The sequence below is a fragment of the Typopeltis vanoorti genome, chromosome 23 (assembly GCF_054136105.1).
Source record: "Typopeltis vanoorti isolate ZY-2024b chromosome 23, IOZ_Tvanoo_1.0, whole genome shotgun sequence".
Lineage (NCBI taxonomy): Eukaryota > Metazoa > Arthropoda > Arachnida > Uropygi > Thelyphonidae > Typopeltis > Typopeltis vanoorti.
Genome location: NC_143571.1, coordinates 64,564,051 through 64,582,047, shown reverse-complemented (window position 1 = coordinate 64,582,047; position 17,997 = coordinate 64,564,051). Strand labels below are relative to the sequence as shown.

The window sequence follows — 17,997 nt, the reverse complement described above, 5'->3', positions numbered from 1 at the left end:
TGCTTTTTCACTCCAGATGCTACTTTGTATCTGTCCAGCTACATACTCTGTAGAAATCTTATATCTACCTAACTTTGGATTACTGATGTAATATTTGAGGTAGTGCACCTAAAACCTGTGTAAAAATTATTGATGCCATTCAAAAAAGGGCAGTTTGGATTATTGCCAATCCCTCTCACAAACTCTCTTTAGTCACTGTGTTACAGATGGTCTGTTTTCACATTTTCTCTTCTACAGATATTTCCACAGATGCTGTTCAGCAGAACTGCCATCCATTATGCTAAACCTCATTTCTGCTAAACCTACAGCAACACAAGAAATGGCTGTCCAACATCCATTTACAGTTATACTGCTGATTTACCAAACTTGCTGTTCCTGTTCATTTTCTTTCCATCTACATTCGTTCTTCTCCCCTCCGTGTGGGACACCTATCAGTGGTAGTGATATACCTGCTAATGATGTACTAGCCCTTTTCATTTTTCATCTTTTTCTATTATTTAATTCTCATATTCTTTGTTCTGCTTTACCTGAGTTTCTTTTACTGTCCTATTTTCCAGACATTATCACTGGAAACCAGTGCCCTGCCATCTTGTTTGCTATGTGGTATGACTCTTAAACATCTGGAAATGAGGATCCTGGTAGTTTCACACTACTTTTGTCCCTGCCCAAGGTGAGTAGTCCTAAATGGCCTGGATATGATTATTCTGTTAGTGGGCATGCAGGAGGGCTACACTGTTGTAATTAGTCTTGTTGATGGTCTTGGACAGAGCTCAAGGCATTCCACTTTTGACTGCAGTCATTGCTTGTCAAGTCATGGTTTCCCATCTGTGTGGATGGGAAGCTGAATTCTCCTTTCTTATGACAATGAATCTTTCTTCCTCAAGTTGATCAAGAGGCCTCAACAAACTCCAATTCAGTATAGGGTAAAAAAAAAATCAGCTATATCTAAAAATACATATTTTCTCTGACTGGTGAACATCTACTAGTTGGAAAAATGTCATCCTTCTTTATCTAGAGGGCTGGCAGATCCCTAAAATCAGTCAAGAAACTCTGTTCAGGAGACACCCCTACAACAATTTCCCAGAAACTATTACAGCAATTCTTTCATGCAGTCACTAGGGGAAATGCCAAAAGCATTATTCCCCTCCCCCCCACCCACACACAAAATTCTGAACTTTTCTTGAGGAACAAAATCAGAGTAGAACCTCCTCAGTGTTTCTGAAAAAGAGATTTGCTGTGATGGTGACAGCAGTAACAATATATGTGGTATTGGTATCCTGGTACTCATCAGGAAATCATTGTACCTTTAAAACTTCTTAACTTCCAACATCATTTAAAACAGGATATCTCAGTTGCCCTATTAAGCTCTATATTCCAGACTTTTTTTGTGCTGCTTCAAATATCTGAAATATAGCAATTGCTTTCATGTCACTTAATACTGACAGAGGTAGTTGCTATTTCCTTCTCAGTAGGATCTCTTATTTATGCTGCATTTATCTACCTATCATTTAGTACATATATTTTCCAGGATGATCTTGATAACTTTGTTACATTTGTTGCTTCAGTACTCTTAATGGAGTAGTGCATTTGATGGATTAAAATGTCTAAAGTACTCTGTTGGGGGTAGTGCATGCTAGCATCAGAGGAAGAGTTGTTGTGCACATACTCAACAAAAATTACCTGTCCCTCCTAAAGCACTGGAAGTAACACCTTTCACATGCCTACCTGAATATTCACTTCTATCAACCTAATAGTTTATTCATTATCCTTCTTTCTGTTTAGATCAGAATTAGAAGATGACATCTGTGGGAGTGATTATTTTCCTATGATATCCGCTTTCTTATGTATACAACCATGTATTCCATGTATCATAATCAAAAATACATCAAGCTGACTGCAATGGGTCAGATATTTCACTTACCCCCACTTTGATCCTGAAACATAATGGATGTGTGATTGTTCACCCCAAAACAATTGCAGGTACACTTGGAGTGAAGGTGGGGAGGTTGCCTAAACATTGTCAACATCCTCTTACAGAGAATTTCTGATCTGAAAAATGCAAAGCAGAAAAACTTCAAGTTCTGTTCATTTTTACAATTTGCAAGATTATGACAAGCTATTGAAGAACCCAAAGCTGCTTTACTTTAGTGCCAACAATCTGTCATAGGATCAGAAGACATTCATTATGAGATTGGTAAACATCTGTTACATCATCCAAGGATCAGCTATTCTAATTATTCAACAGAATTTTCTGTGAGAATGAATTTTGGAATCATGGCAAAAGGCAATTATTTTTGGCCAGGTAAGTTTCCAAAAATACCAAGAAATTACCATCTAGTTGATCTGACTAATTGCAAAATCTTGGAAAGACCATTCTTCTTTAACTGTCATGGTTAGCAACTACTTTTTTTTTTCAAGAAACAATCTGACTTCTGAAACCATTATTTTACATCATCATTTAATCTGATTGGGAGCATCCATTAGAGATGCTTCCCCATGGAAAAACCATATGAGTGAAACAGCTTGGAGGTTTGGTATATTGATCAGACCTGACAAAGCAAACAAACAGAGAAAACCTCTATCTTTTTATTAAAAACTTTATATTAACTGAATCGTGTAAGTCTGATCTCTCCCAACCCTTTTTTTCCTCAAGAGAAGGGAGTCACACTATTTGCTGTCATGGTTAACTCAATAACAGAACAACTTGTTTCAGTTGTAATATGTGGATAACCTTACCATCTTTTTTCACTCTTGCAACATGAGTGTCAAAGAGAGAACTGCAGCAAGCTGCTGACTATCTATCAAACTGGACCCTTGTAAATGGTTGAATTCAGATGGATTTTGATCCAGAGTTAAGATTAATGAAAATCCTGGTTGCAAGAGAAACAAGATTTGTTCTTGACCTCATATTTGACAAAAATCTGACATTTTTACTTGTTTGTGTATACACACACACACACACACACACACACACACACACACGCTCGAGGGTGGTCTGAAAAGTTCTCGGCCTCAACCATAGATGGCAACACTATCGACAAGTTTTTTTTCTTTTTCTAAGTTGGTACATCTGTCATAAACATCCATGTGAAATTGCAAGTCATTCTATCAAGTAGTTTGTTTTATAGAGCTGTCTGAATCAAAAGTGTTGTCTGTATCCTTTGAAATGGATAAAATTGAGTATTGTGCAGATAAAAATGATTTGTAAATAATTGTAAATCATTTGTAAATTTGCGAATAATTTACAATTATTTGTAAATTTTAACACCAAAAGAAATTCATTCGAAGTTCATAATAGTTTATGGGCGCTCTTCTCCTTCGTTTTTGACAATTAAGAAATGGGCTGTTGAGTTTAAACGTGGCCGTACCAGCCTTGAAGATAATCCACGTGAAGGATGTCCAAAAAGTGTAACAACTCCAGAAATTATTGATCAAGTGCATGATATGGTATTGGATGACCGGTGAGTCAAAGTGCGTGAAATAGGCATTTCAAAAGAACATGTAGGATATATTTTGCATGAAAGTGTGTGAAATTGCTGAGACTATAGGCACTTCAAACGAACATGTAGGATCTATTTTGCATGAAGAATTGCAAATGAAAAATCTTTGCGCAATATGGGTGGTGCACTTGCTCACAGCAGATCAAAAACGCACATGCATGAAAATCTCTGAACAGTGCTTGGAGCATTTTAACAAGAATAAAAAAAGATTTTGTGCATCGATTTATTACTATGGATGAGACTTGGATTCACTATTACACACCAGAATCCAAACAGCAGTCAAAACAGTGGACAGAAGCCGGTTGTTGAGCACCAAAGAAGACAAAGTCGGTTCCATCAGCAGGAAAGGTTGTGGCATTGGTGTTTTGGGATGCTAAAGGCATTTTATTTATTAATTATCTTGAAAAGGATAAAACAATAACTGAGAAATATTATTCTGATCTTTTAACAAGACTAGACAAATAAATTCACGAGAAAAGACCTGGTTTGCAGAAGGAAAAAAATCATCTTTCATCAGAACAATGCACCTGCCTACAAAGGTGTTTTGGCAATGGGAAAATTAAGGGATCTGTACTATGAATTGTTGGATCATCTACCCTATTCCCCAGATTTGGCTCCCTCTGACTTCTATCTCTTCGCAAAACTAAAACTCTTCCTCGCTGGTCAGCTTTTTTTCGAATCAAGAGGTGATTGAACCGCAGAGGGGTATTTTGCAAATCTTACTGAGAACAACTACAGGGACTGGATAATGGTGCTGGAGCATTGCTGCAATAAATGTATTAGTCTTAAGGGAGATTATGTTGAAAAATAAATTATAAATTCGTTTTTTCATTGTTAGGATGAGAACTTTTCAGACCATCCTCCTATATATATATATATATATATATATATAATCTTTATGTTGAAGCAAATGAACTAACTTTGTTGTCACTTTGACATTTGTAGCTATTGTATACAACCAAAATAAATTTCCTGCTGACCATCCCTCATACCAGTATTTTTTTGTTAACAGTGGGAAAATTTGTATGATACCTATCAGGCTATCATACCTCCCTTAGGCTTGAGAATAAAAGCATTACTACAACCTCAGTAACCATATGTTTTAGTTTCTAATTTTAATATTTAAGAGAATACTATAATAAATTTTCTGTAGTATTTCCCACAGCATTACTCACAACAGAGTTGTAGATTTGTAACAGCCAGTGATTGTAAACATAAGCAAAGCTGTTCTTTCTTCCCTGTAAGGTACAGTAGTCTCCTTTAATGTCCATTGCCTTGACAGGCTGGGTAGGTTAAGTTATGCTGTATATAGGTATTCTGGATAGGTTATGTTAAAAATATGTGTGTCTGTATTCAGCAAATAGAAATTCCAGTTCATGGATGTTGCATTGTCATTTGTGAGAGAAATTCTGTTCACTATCATGGATGTTTTGAAATTTTTGGTGTTTCCAGCAGTGAGATTAAAATACCTTTGGCTGAAACTTTTTCTCTAGCATTATAGCATATCTGATGTACTCAGCTTTAGGAACATTTGATTTGTCTTCTAATTCCTCACAACGACTCTTCATTTATCTTGACAATTGCTTTGATGGTTTTAATGAGTCTTCATTGTATGAGGAAGGCTCATTATGAATAATGAATAACTATTAATTTCGTTCTCTGACTATATGAAAGAATATTTAGGTCACCGGTATTGTGTTTTTGAATTCTCAAACCAAACAGAATATTTGCTAGAAACTTGTTTTTGTTAACTTTTTTTCTAGCAATTAACTCTTTCTCAGTCATTGGAAGAACAGCACTATTTTCAAGATACATATTATTATTATGTTTATTTTGTTTCTTTATGAGACTATAAACATCGTGCCTTTGATGTTTTAAAGAACTTTTTTTCACAGTTTCAAGCTAAATATTTTCATATGTTTAATAAGTTATTCTTAATTAATGTTACACTCCTAGGTGGAGTAGCATGATTTCAGGAAAGTGTGATGCTGGGGACAGTAGTGGAGGGTGATTGAGGACTGTATTTTGGTAGCATTGAAGTTCACAGGGTTATCCTTACTCCACTGAAGATTGGTAAGGAGATCACAGTTTATTTAGGCATTGATTATGGATGATCTTGAAGCTATGAATGATTGTGCACTGCAAGGTTTGTCAAATGAAGAGGAGGAAGGGAGTATACGGTTATTAGCAAAAATATGGATATGATTTGAAGTTAGTAATAGAGGTCTTGTATTTATAAGAGCTAGACAGGAGTGAAAGTACACAGCCACTGATATTCTAGCACTCATGCAGAAATCTGAGAAGAGGCAGAAGTCAGGTCATAAGATGGTGGTGTGGTGGGCAAATTTAACTGCCAAACCTATCAAATGCCCTAGAAATGTCAAAGCAACCACGTGAATCTCATGGGTGCTTTCATGTTGAATTTTGAATCCAAACAGATCAGATGGGACATTGTGTGTGTGTATGGGGTGGGTGGGTGGTAGAGGGAAGGAATTCAAGGTTTGTCATTCTCTGTCGTGAGATATCTGATCTAATGGATGCACATTAGCTGTTCTTGACAGAAAGAATGGCAAAACTTGTCATTTGGACATTAAAGGTGGACAGCAGTTATTGAATGTTACCAGCTGAGGTTTTGTTAGGCACAATAGTGTCTATTGCTTATTATTCAGTCACTTCATTAAAATATAGCACAAGAGATGTAATTGTTGTGTATACAAATATTATACAGAGTCAGTTATGATGTATGATGTGTGGGCAACTGAGAAAACAATCAAAAAACATTTATCATCATCATCATTGGTTCTAATAGATCCATGACATTCCAACTATCCTTGAATTTTGTAACCATAATTCCAGGATAACATGTCTGCAAGTATACTTTGTATGCAAATTGCATGTGTTCTCTTGGCTGGTTTGCCTCTTCTGCGGGACAAAAAAAAAAAACAATTTTTAAGAGAAAAAAATTCTGATACCTCTGTATGAGACCAACTAACTCACCTTCAATTGAAAAATCCTGATAAAGGTTTTTCATGTCTTAGATGAAATTTGAATCCAGATCTTTCCATCCATAGGAATTCTTCAAAATGGACTGAGCCATGGAGACTCCTAAAAATGCTTAGATTGCATTTTCAGGATCAGTATAAAGAGGTTATATACCATCACACTACCTTCTCTCTCTCTCTCCAGCTCAGAGCATGCTTAATATTGTTTTATAGAATAAATCAGGACTAATTTTAGACAATATCTGTGTAGACGATACTTATGGTGAAGGTAGCACCAATCGGTATGTGCTTGCTTCCTAGTGAAACCATAAATGCTGCGACTTGTAGAGATGAGGTCCTGAACCACTATGTTCATCTGTGCGGGTTCGATAGGGAAGACGTTCATCTTACAAGGCAGTAATTCATGTCCTCATTCAGTGAAGCTTATCTACTAATGTGTTCAAGAAGAGATTATCGTACATAGGGACTGACTAGCCAGGTCTCCTGACCGTAATCCAGTTGAGCATCTCTGAGATGCTCTAGGCAGATGTTGTTGCTCTTACCTTCATTAGTTTTAATGACGATAAGACTCTTTCCCCTTCAAAAACTTGAGGGACTTAGGAGACCGTTGCAGGTGCAGAGGTTGTTATTATTAACTGAATTTCTGGACACCATTATAATCAGTATGAAACATTGTTGTGAGTATTGCATTGCTGTGAGGGGTGACCACATTCCTTATTCAGACACTTTGACATGAGAATTTTGACCTCTTGTTTTTGACCATTGTCTTCATGTACCCATTTGTCATCATCAAATTCCTGATGTGTACCTTCAAGGAATGTACAGGATATGATAGTACTACATGAAAAACTTACATCATTACTAAATTCCTATCTACAATTTTCCTCCAAATCGATCTATTACCTGTCAAGACTCCAACAATCAGATTTTATATTTCTCTCTTCTAAGGCACTTTTTATTGTATCAATCCACCTATATCTTGGTCTTCCTCTCAGTCTTTTTCCTGGCAGAGAACACTTGTTTTGCTAATCTTTCCTCCCCCATTCTATTTAAATTACCATACCACCTGAGATTAGCTCTGCTAACACATTCCTGGATGCTAACAATGTCAAGTTCGTTCCTAATATCCTCATTTTTAATATATTGCCACTGATGCCATCTGTCCATGCCCCCTAATCTTTCGCAGGACTATCATATCTGTGGTCTCTAGTCTTTGGTGAGGTGTTTTATTTCTAACCCAGCTCTCAGATCCATAAGTTAAAATTGGTTTGAATACTGTCTTATATACAGCTAATTTAGTGTTTTGACTAATTTCTTTCTTATTCCTTATAAATTTATTCAGTTGACTTCCCTACCATACCTGCTTTGCTGATTTGTTACCTGTTTCCATATTTAATTTACCATCTTTACTAAACATTGTGCCTAAGTAGCTGAAATGTTTTAATTGTTCTATAGACTCTCCATTCACAATATAGTTGATATTTTTAATGCTGACCTTCATACCAGATCTATTACAATAGTTATTCAATTTAGTCAGAGAATCTTGCAGACTTGTATCGGATTTATTTAAAAGTATACATCATCCACATTAAGCAAACAGCTGAGATTAACATCTCCAATTTTGATATCAAATTTAATACCACTCTCCTTTATAACTTGATCCATGTAGATAATGAATAACAGAGCAGATAATGTACATCCTTGTCTGACACCAGATTTAACATGACATCATCTTCCTGCACTTCATTTCTAACTGCTGACTTATAACTCAAATAAAGACTACATATTGCTTGATATAATGTCTCATTGAAACCATATAACTGAAGCGTTTTGAATAGCTTTTTCTCTTGGCACCTTGTCATATGCCTTTTCCAGATCTACAAAACTTAAATACAGATCTTTGTTATATTCCCATGATTTCTCATCTATTTGTCATAAAGTGAAAATCTGATCCTGACAGCCTCTATTTATCCTGAATCTAGTTTGTTCTTCACCAAGCTTCCCTTCCACCATCCTTTTCAACCGTTTCTCAAGTATACATGCATAAATTTTACCAGGAACATTCAGTAAGGAAATATCCCTGTAATTCTCACATTCAGTTTTATTTCCCTTTTTTTATATATATGGGTACTATGAAAGCTCTGCTCCAATCATCTGGAATTCTTCTCTCTGTCCAGGCCTTCTGAACTATGCAGTGCAACCACTGCAAGAATTTTATACCTCCATACTTGAGCATTTCTGGTTGAATGTCATCCACTCCAGCTGCCTTTCCACATTTCAGGCTTTTGATGGTTTTTTCCATTTGTTACTGAAAAAGCCATAATATTTGTTATAATTTTTTATAATGTAATTTGTTATCATTTTTGTGGGTGTTTCTTTCACATGTCATATATTCTTTTCACCAATTTGCATGAAAATTAATAATACAGATTTTGAGGTATCATGATTTTTTGTTTGTTTCCTTAATTTATGAAACCAGCGTAGATGATGAATAAAGTGGAAATAGCATGCTCCATTGTCTTATATCTGAAATGTTACATTAAACCATCTTCCAATACCTTCTTGGATTTTAACAGCTGTCCTACCTATGTAATGTTCTTTATACATATAAGCATTTTGAATAGTTTTTTCTTGGTATCTTCTTATATACTTTTCCAGATCTCTGAAACTTAGAATTGCTTATTATATTTCCATAATATTTCGACAGTTTTACAGTAAAAATCTGATCCTGAAGCTCTGTTTGGACTTAACCCAGCTTGCTCTTTTGTGGCTTTTCTTGTCTTCTTCTCAAGTATTATTATTATGATGTGACACTTCCAAGCAGTCCAAGAACTCATCCCAAGAAGTCTTTCTCTCTGCTCTATTCCACTACATACATTTCGTCATTTTCCCTAGTACTTAATTCTCCAATTACAACACAACAACAACACTAATACTACAGTTAATGCCATCTTCTTCCCATCACAACTGCCATCAACAGTATTTTTTGTCTTTAAATTGCATTTGTTCTCAAAACTGATTTCCCTGCATGCAGGATAAAAAAATCTGACTTTGTGGGGGAAAAATCTTGCTATCTCGATATGAGATTGGCTAACTCACCTTCAATTGAAAAAGTCCATATAGAGATATCTCTCATAATAATAAGAATCATATGCAGATCTTTTCCAGCTTAATGGCTCAATTCCACTGTTCTTTTAATTGTGCTGTGGAGGTGCAAAAATAAATGGAACACTAAACGATTTTGCATGTTATCCTTGCACTGGGTTCATGCTGATCTCCTCTGTATCATCTGATTTTAGTATGTACTACCGAAGTATGCTCACATACATCTTACCTGGATCACTCAGTAAGGAAATTCATTTGTAATTCTGAATTTCAGGTTTTATTTATCTTTTCACAGATAAGTACTATGATAGTTCTAGTTCAATCACCTGGAATTCAGAATTCTAACTGGGTCTTCTGCACTGTATGCATTGTAACCATTGTTTACCCTTTACACCTGCATTCATAACAGCACTTCACAGTATTAACAACATGCTAGGCAAAAATTATTTATTTAATTTACTGATATTTGCTGGATTTCTAATCAGTATCTTCAGTACACTTCTTATAACTGTGGTAAAACACATTTATATTGTTTAGTTGATATAGAATGTTCTAAAAACAAGTTAGATTGTAATTGAAAACAAACAAATGGCAGCATATATTCTCCATTTCTACACTAAGTTCCCATCCCCTATGGTAAGACTTCGTTCTCCAGAAAATGCACCAAGGCTATACAGATGAAGAACCAAGTGTACTATAACTGACTATCATCAAGAACTCTGTCTTTTCTCATTGCTTACGTCAATGCCTGAAACAGCTGCAAAAAAATCATCAATGCATCAAAAATTGATTTCTAAAGCAGGAAACTTGCATCATGCCAAAAACAGTATTTACTTCTGTCTTCTTCTTGACTTTTTCTTCTTTACTTCTGTACATCAATGACCTGCTTCAGTTGACCACCAATCCAGTATGCAGTTTCACTGATGACAGTGCACAACATCCTCGTTCTCACTCAACAAACTTTTCACCAAAGCAACCATCACAACTCACAGATCAACAACTCTCTGCAAGCCTAAATTCTGATCTCCAAACCATTTTTTGGTGGGGGCCTGGATAATCTTGTCAATTTCAACACCTGCAAAACATAGTTCTGTCTTATTTCACACAAAAAAGAACCATATTCTCCCAGTCTTACCTTTGACAACACCCAGATCACTAGACAAGATGAGATTTCTCTCCTTAGACTCCTTAGATTTCTCTTCTTACCTTGACATAGACACATTACAACGACTGCCTCCTCAGCACCCATAAAATTAGAATTCCTCTTTTGCTCAAGGTATTACTTTATTTCTGAATAGCTATTAACTGTACAAATCACTAATCCACCCATCTATTGAGTACTGTTCACACATCTGAGGTGGGTCCTCCAAGAGCTCCCTAAATTACTTGACACAATATGGAAGAGATCACTCGGACTGATTAATGACTCATCTCTTGCCAATTTGCTCCAGCCATTCTCACACAGGCATTTAGTATCTATTCCATGCATCTTCTATAAATATTTCCATGGTAAATGTTCCTCAGAACTAGCATCAATAATCCCCCCCTCTCTCTCTCTCTTTACCAAATCATTGAAACTTGTGCATCTAACACTCTTTCACAGTCCAACTCCACACTCATAGAACAAGTTTCTCTTTCTCCTCCATTTTTACTGCTGTTGTATTCTGGAACAGCCTCCCCCTCCTATGTGTTTCCCAAGGAATACAATGCACATGCCTCCTAATCTAACGTGATCCTTTCCGAATTCTCTTCCTATACACGGTGCTAACGTACTATAGGTTAACCAACCAACTTCTTGTGTATGGAGAAGTATATGGCTTTAAGAATCACTGTTTCCTAGATCTCTGGCAAATTAATGTGACCAAACTTGTTGAAATTAGGGAAGTGTTTCCTAATTTCAATCCTAATTTCCTAATCTCTTGCTGATTCCAAAAAATAGTTTGAAACCTATATAGTGACTTCTATGCAATGCTGGTTGTCTTCTTGTGTTTAATCCTGTGAAGATATATCTGAAGCGTGGACTGCCAAGTCCTGATTTGCTGTATGGATGATCACAGATGTGGTTGTTGTGTTTATGACAGATATTAGCAGATTTACCAGTCTGTCCAAAGTCTAAGTTTTAGTCATAAGGAATTTTATACACTCCAGTCCAGGATGCTTAAGAAGATATAACATTGATATGATTTCTTTTATTCTGTTATAATTTTGGAAGTGCTTCTATAATTCAGTTTGCTGGTTTGATAAGTCAATTTGATTGTACATTCTGCTTTCTAACAAGTAGGTTATTGGTTTGAATCCCACTGTGTCGTGGATGTACATCTTTGAGTGGTAAATGAATTTCATCATTTGGTGGGAGACCATTTTGCTTATTTGGAGGCCCAACATGGCATGCTAAAGTTCCATGTTTGGTCTCCAGAATAGGCTTCTGGATTATCTAACTCTTAACCAACTCATGGCATTAATGTAAAACACAATTGCTTGAATCTTTGTGTGCTCTGTGACAAGTGGTTTTTTGTGCCCATGCTGTTTCCACATCTGCTAAAATTTCAGTAGCTTATTAAATTATTACATTTGTTTAGGTTTTGTGGTGTTCTGAGTCAATACTGTTAAAAATTAAAAAGTTAATGTGAATAATTGACAACAACTGAGTCTCCCTGCATTTAAAGTCACAGCTTGCAAACCGTTTGCTGGCTGTGGTTGCTACAGTGCTAACTGAAGTGTTGTCAACAGCTATTAATAAAGGGTATTATTCTCATAACTTATCAGGAACATATTGTAGTTTCTGTGACTTATATAAGCTTTTTTTTCTTTTTGTGATGTACGGTATCTACTATTTAGTGATATCAGATTATCTTACAATTTTTTTAAAAATTTTAGTGACAGCCAATTTTGAATAAATAAATAAATAAAAAGGAAAGAATAAGTTTTAGTCAAGTTATATATGAACTACTAACTGCAGAAAGGGGACATGCCCATTTATTTTTTCCCTAATATAGTTTTATTAAGATATCTCTGAATGCTGATTAAATTGACTGATTACTGATTAAATTTAAACAGTACTACAGATTTTGAGAGCAATGGCTTATAAAGATATTAGGCTCTAGAAAAGCATTAAAATAGTTCAGAAATGAAAAACTTGCAACAAATCAACTAACATTACACTTTAATGTAGTAATAATTATATAATAATAATATATGGGCACACCGCTCTGACAATTTGTTAGTGGGGGTATATGTAAGTTCGGTTCACTCAAACCTTGGTATTCCAGGTCTACCTACTCGCTGATGAGACCTCAATAAAGGTTGAAACCAGTATGGGTAGTGACCTCTCCTCATAATGTAAAACAGTAATACATCTCCTAGGAGCTGCGTTTTACATTATGAGAAAATATTAAGGATAGTGAAGGAGCTTGCTCCACCTTTGCAGCAAGTTGCTCTAGTGTTGTAGTACCCAGGTGATCACTTACACCTGGACTCGGCGATAGTTCTTTGGCATGAAACTCTTAGATTTCGATAGATTTTGATCTCCGAGTTTCATATCCGGCTTTAAAATAAAATAATGAGGGATTTATTATCCCCTTAACTTAAATTACATTACGCTTTTTGTATGATGAGCTTTTCACTCCTATAAAGAACTAGGGTTGCTAACAAGTAATGATTTTTTAAATTATACATATTTGGTCGTTTTATAATAGAAATACAATTTTATTAATACAGACCAGTTTACAATAAAAAATCAGCTAAAAAAATTTATCTACATTCTACAAATATCCAGGAGTATATTACATTCCCTGTTCCTGTGGTCTTGCCTACATCGGACAAACTTCATGAAGTTTAGAAATTAGACAAAAAGAACATGTTGGTGATGTAAACCACAACAGAAGTATCATCTCTTCCAGCTTAGCACATCATTTCTGTACATCTAACCACACGATAGATTGGCAAAACAGTTCCATGTCATATCTCGATGATGACTACAGGCATCGTTTATTTAAGGAAGCCACAATAGTGGCAATAACCGGCGGAAACTTCAACAGAAATCAGGGTGTAATTCTAAACAGTTTGTGGAAAAACTTGATCCTCTCTCTCAATCAATCTGAACTACAGCTAGCCAGTAATCACATTACACGTCTACAACGCATGCGTGATAATGAATAAGAACAATAAGTCCTCTCTGTCACGTGAAACGTGTAACCATAGCTACTAGTTGGTTTACAACGTTTTTTATGTTCCTTTCAATTTGCATTTACTAGTTTTAATATCTCCGTAAATGCCTTGAAAAAGCCAGACAGTTTGCTGTCAAAACTGGTAGGTTTTAATATAAGTTTTATTGTAAACTGGTCTGTATTAATAAAATTGTATTTCTAAGTAATGATTTTGTTTTCATCTCACTGCCATGTTATTTGCTGCACTAGCCAGTACTGGACTTGCACAAAGTTTGTATTTCCAAAGAGGAAATTGATATAGTGAAAGAGAAAATAGAAAGCTGTTGATGAGAAGAGAATATGTTCTGAAAGCTGTGAAAGAATAAATATATAGTTGAAAGGAAAGGACGTTTCTTAAATCAAAAAAAAAAAAAAAAAAAAAAAAAGCTGAAAAGAGCATTATGAGGGGAAAACAAGCAGCTTTCCCAAAATTAACAAGAGAACAAATGGAAACTTCAAAATTATCTGTGTTTCAGAGAAATAGAAAAAGAAACTGATGTGTTAAAGAAGACATGAAAGAAGAAATATTATCTTACTTAAGGAAGGTTGTGCACAAATTATTATTTATTTATTTGTTTACAAAGAAAAATAAGTATGAGTTAATTATATTTGAATGGCCACTATTGAGAGAGGAAGAAACTGTGCTTGATAAGTTTCAATTTAATTGCCTTTGTTTGTTTGTTTGTTCTCATCAAACCCTGTGATCTTGAAGGGAAGAAATAAGAAATCTTGTGTAATGTTTGTTTGTTCTTTATTGAATGTTAAGTTTGTGGACTCTTTAGAGCATAAGTTTTAATTACAATGCAGATTTATGCATAGTACTTGCAAAACAAACATTTTACAGACACATTTACATCCATACATTGCCATACTTTACACTCATATTATTTGTTTGTAAATAAAGATAATAATTATGAATTTACATTGTCCCTCATTTTAATCTCTTCAGTTCTTAAGTTAACTTATTTTTATGATAATATCCAAATCTGAACCTGTGCTATTAACTGAAAATGAAAATGAGAAAGATTAACTGAAGATGAAAATTTAGAAAGGTTAATAAGCCACTTAATATTCTACAGTCACTGGTGTCTGGCTGTAGTATATTAAGGGGAGGCTTTGAATCAACCAGGTGTTACATGTCTCTGTTTTTATTCCCTTATAGGGGAGTAAGTGAGGCCATTTTGGCCCTATGCAACTTTTGGAGATTCAGATTATTGTCTCCCCTGTAGGCAGCAGAGATAGCAGGCCCAAGATTATCAGTAATTATATATGACATCCAGTAAAGAGAGGCAGCTGATAAGTGCTGCCATTTCGTGGGCCTAATCCTAACACTGTTTGCTGTCTGAAATAGTGTGGGTTCAACTAACTCAGGAACTGGTCAAAAAAAAAAACAAAAAAGGCTCAGAAATAGTTCCTCTAGTTGGCAACTAGAATTGAATTTATGGCACTCTTTCTTCAGGTGGCCTAGGCACTTCCACTGAGCTACACAGGCTCGCTGTATATATCTCGTACTACATTAATCCAGTCCTTTTTCTTTTTAAAACATCAAATCCTTAAAATATAAAGTAATGTAAGTAGTGTAGCATACAAAATAAATTCAGTATAAATAACTTCTTGTGTTTATTTTCACATGACTATTTGAAAAGAGTCTGGTTGTTTCTGATTTTTAGCAGTCCCTATTACTAGTAATTTAATTTACCATTTCAGAACTTTTAGAAATATTATCTCTATAGCCATACCGATATCAAAATCATTCTTCAGTGGGAAACCTAATAACTTCACTAATAGTAAAACTACATTTTTCCTTAAAGATAAATGTTGGGAGAAGTTTTTTCCCCTCCAGTTTTATCTATGACTTTTATCCATGAGAAACTTGATTCTTCAGCCTTGCCTCTCTTGGCATAAGCATAGTCTTAGGCACTGCCTATTGTTGTTAAAAGAGCATACAATCCTTTAGTTGAATGTTCTAGATTTTAATTCTGTCTGTGATTATCATCATTTGTAAGGATATTTCTATTAAAGGTGAGTAGCTCTTCCCATGGGAGAGAGTTACAGGACACATGCACACATAACCGGCAGGCATATTTCACTTCCCTTGGGGTCATCTTTTAAAAAAAATTTTCGCAACACCTAAACTCTACACTTTCCTTTTGTTCAATTTGTTGTTTTCCTTGCAATAGCTGACAGTTTTTGTAACTCAGTTGAAGCTGATTTAAACTGTTGTATCTAAATCTTATTCTTATACCTGAGAAATATTCTTCTTAGAAATGCTGTTATAATGAAATGTTTATAATCACTAATTCCATTTTTGTTTAAGTTTTGTTATGAGCATTTTTAATCTTTTATATATGTAACCTTTCTGACAGTACTATTATTATTATTTTCAGGTATTCTGTAGTTTTGTGCAGTTACTGAAACCAGCAGCATTATTTTCATACATGGTAAATAAGTCAGATAAAGGTAGTCAGAATCATCTAGTTGACAGACTTTTGCATCAGTTTGGAAATGTATTTTTTCACAAGTAAGTTTGAAAAATTAAAGCATTTTTAACAAATTTTAAAAAAGTTGTATCTTAATGTCTAATAACTCTAGCATTGTCAGAGCTAACTTTAATAATTAATGAGGTTTGATAGACTTTTTTTTTATTTCTTAAAGATTCATATTTCTCTGACATATTTTGCTGTCTATATGGCTGACAGCATCTTCAGGAAGATATTTAACACAAACAAAAAGCAACAAAGAACTCAAATGTTTTCCAGCAGCCCTTGTTTCTTTAAATTGAAAAAGAAAGAAAGGATTGTTTCTGAATTGATAATTTAATCACGTTTATCATTAGGTAGATCATGCACAGTTTGTGTAAACTCTGCATGAAATTGCTGGAATAGAAGTGGTTGCCAGTGTTACATATACTAATTAATGACTTCCAGATGTCATGATGCACCCAGTCTTTGTTTTTTTGTTTAGTGTGCCTTTGAGCAAATGACCTCAGAAGACTCCTTAACAACCTGACAAAATTATTCTATTCTATGTAAAGCATGGAGGAAGCTTGCCAATTCATCGTGTGACCTTCTGTTAGAATGTGTGCTGTGAGTCTGCTTTTATCTTCTCTCTTGTTTTCAATATTGCTTACATGTTCTTTTTTACAGATTTCGAAACGTCTTCCAATTTGACCTACATACACCTTTCTGCAAGAACAAGGAATCTTATATTTACTCTAGGATGTTTGTAAAATAGAACATTGACTTTAGGGAAATGTTGTAAGGTGTTAAATAATTTGAAGGCCATTCTGATGTTGACTGATTTTAATACTAGGGCTGTTTTTCTTGATGTGTTGCCAATGTATAGTAAGGATACCATCCATGCCTTTGTAATTAATTTCTGGGTTATCATGGGACAGTTCATCAGAAAATAAAAATATCTTTAATAACTTTTTTGAGTATTCATTTTGGAAGAATTGACTAAATAGGATTTGAAGTTCTCCTTTCTTTTAATTTCACCATTTTTGAGTATATTTAAAGCTCTGTTTTTTTTTTAAGGTTTTTTCAATGATACCTAATTTTTGTTGAGGGTAATGGAAAGAGCTTGCATGTAAAATACCTGTCTGTGTGTGTGTGTGTGTGTTTCCTGTAAACTTCCTCCAGTGATGTTTTTGTTGATAAGGAATAGCGATTTATTGTCCTTTCTATTTCTAATGTGAATTTGATTTTTGAATGGCGGTTATTCAGGAAATATACAAATTCAAGTTCTTTCTGGGTGCTTCCATATAATTAATACAGATATCATCAACATATCCCCACCAGACGTGGTTTTAGGGTGGCCTGTGCTATAGCTTCTTCCTCACATTTTTTCCATATATAAATTGGTGATGGGAGGTGAGCCCATTGCCAGACCATATTTTTGGTAGTAAAATCTTCCTTTCCAAGTAAAGAATGAGGATTTGAGGCAATGATGAAAGAGATGTGTGATGTTAGGAGAAAATATGTCTGCAAGGATATCTATTGATTCTTCCACAGAGATGTTTGCAACAGAACAAAACTATGTCTAAACAAGCTAATTTATCTGTGATGGGCAATTGGTATGTCTGAACGTTTCTCTTTAAAATGCGTTGACTTTATCAAGTAGGAGTTTGAATGTCTAATACAGAGTTAGAAGAGATAGGCGTTTAGAAAGATAATATGTAGGAAA

At 34.8% G+C, this 17,997-nt stretch overlaps 1 protein-coding gene and 1 non-coding gene across 5 annotated transcripts in view; one reads left to right on the top strand and one right to left on the bottom strand.

The window, feature by feature from the left end:
* LOC150093914 (unhealthy ribosome biogenesis protein 2 homolog) overlaps window positions 1–17,997 on the top strand; it is a 393,653-nt gene that overhangs the window by 54,478 nt on the left and 321,178 nt on the right. For 3 of the 4 annotated variants that reach the window (XM_090412865.1, XM_090412866.1, XM_090412867.1), the window contains one exon: window positions 16,200–16,333. In XM_090412865.1, the coding sequence (XP_090268991.1) occupies window positions 16,200–16,333 (134 nt within the window). Of the gene's footprint in view, window positions 1–16,199; window positions 16,334–17,997 lie in introns of those variants that run through there. The other variant, XM_090412868.1, reaches the window with a different exon arrangement.
* Window positions 9,720–9,821, bottom strand: LOC150093915 (U6 spliceosomal RNA). The gene has a single exon (XR_016550372.1). It is a non-coding gene; the product is annotated as a U6 spliceosomal RNA (small nuclear RNA).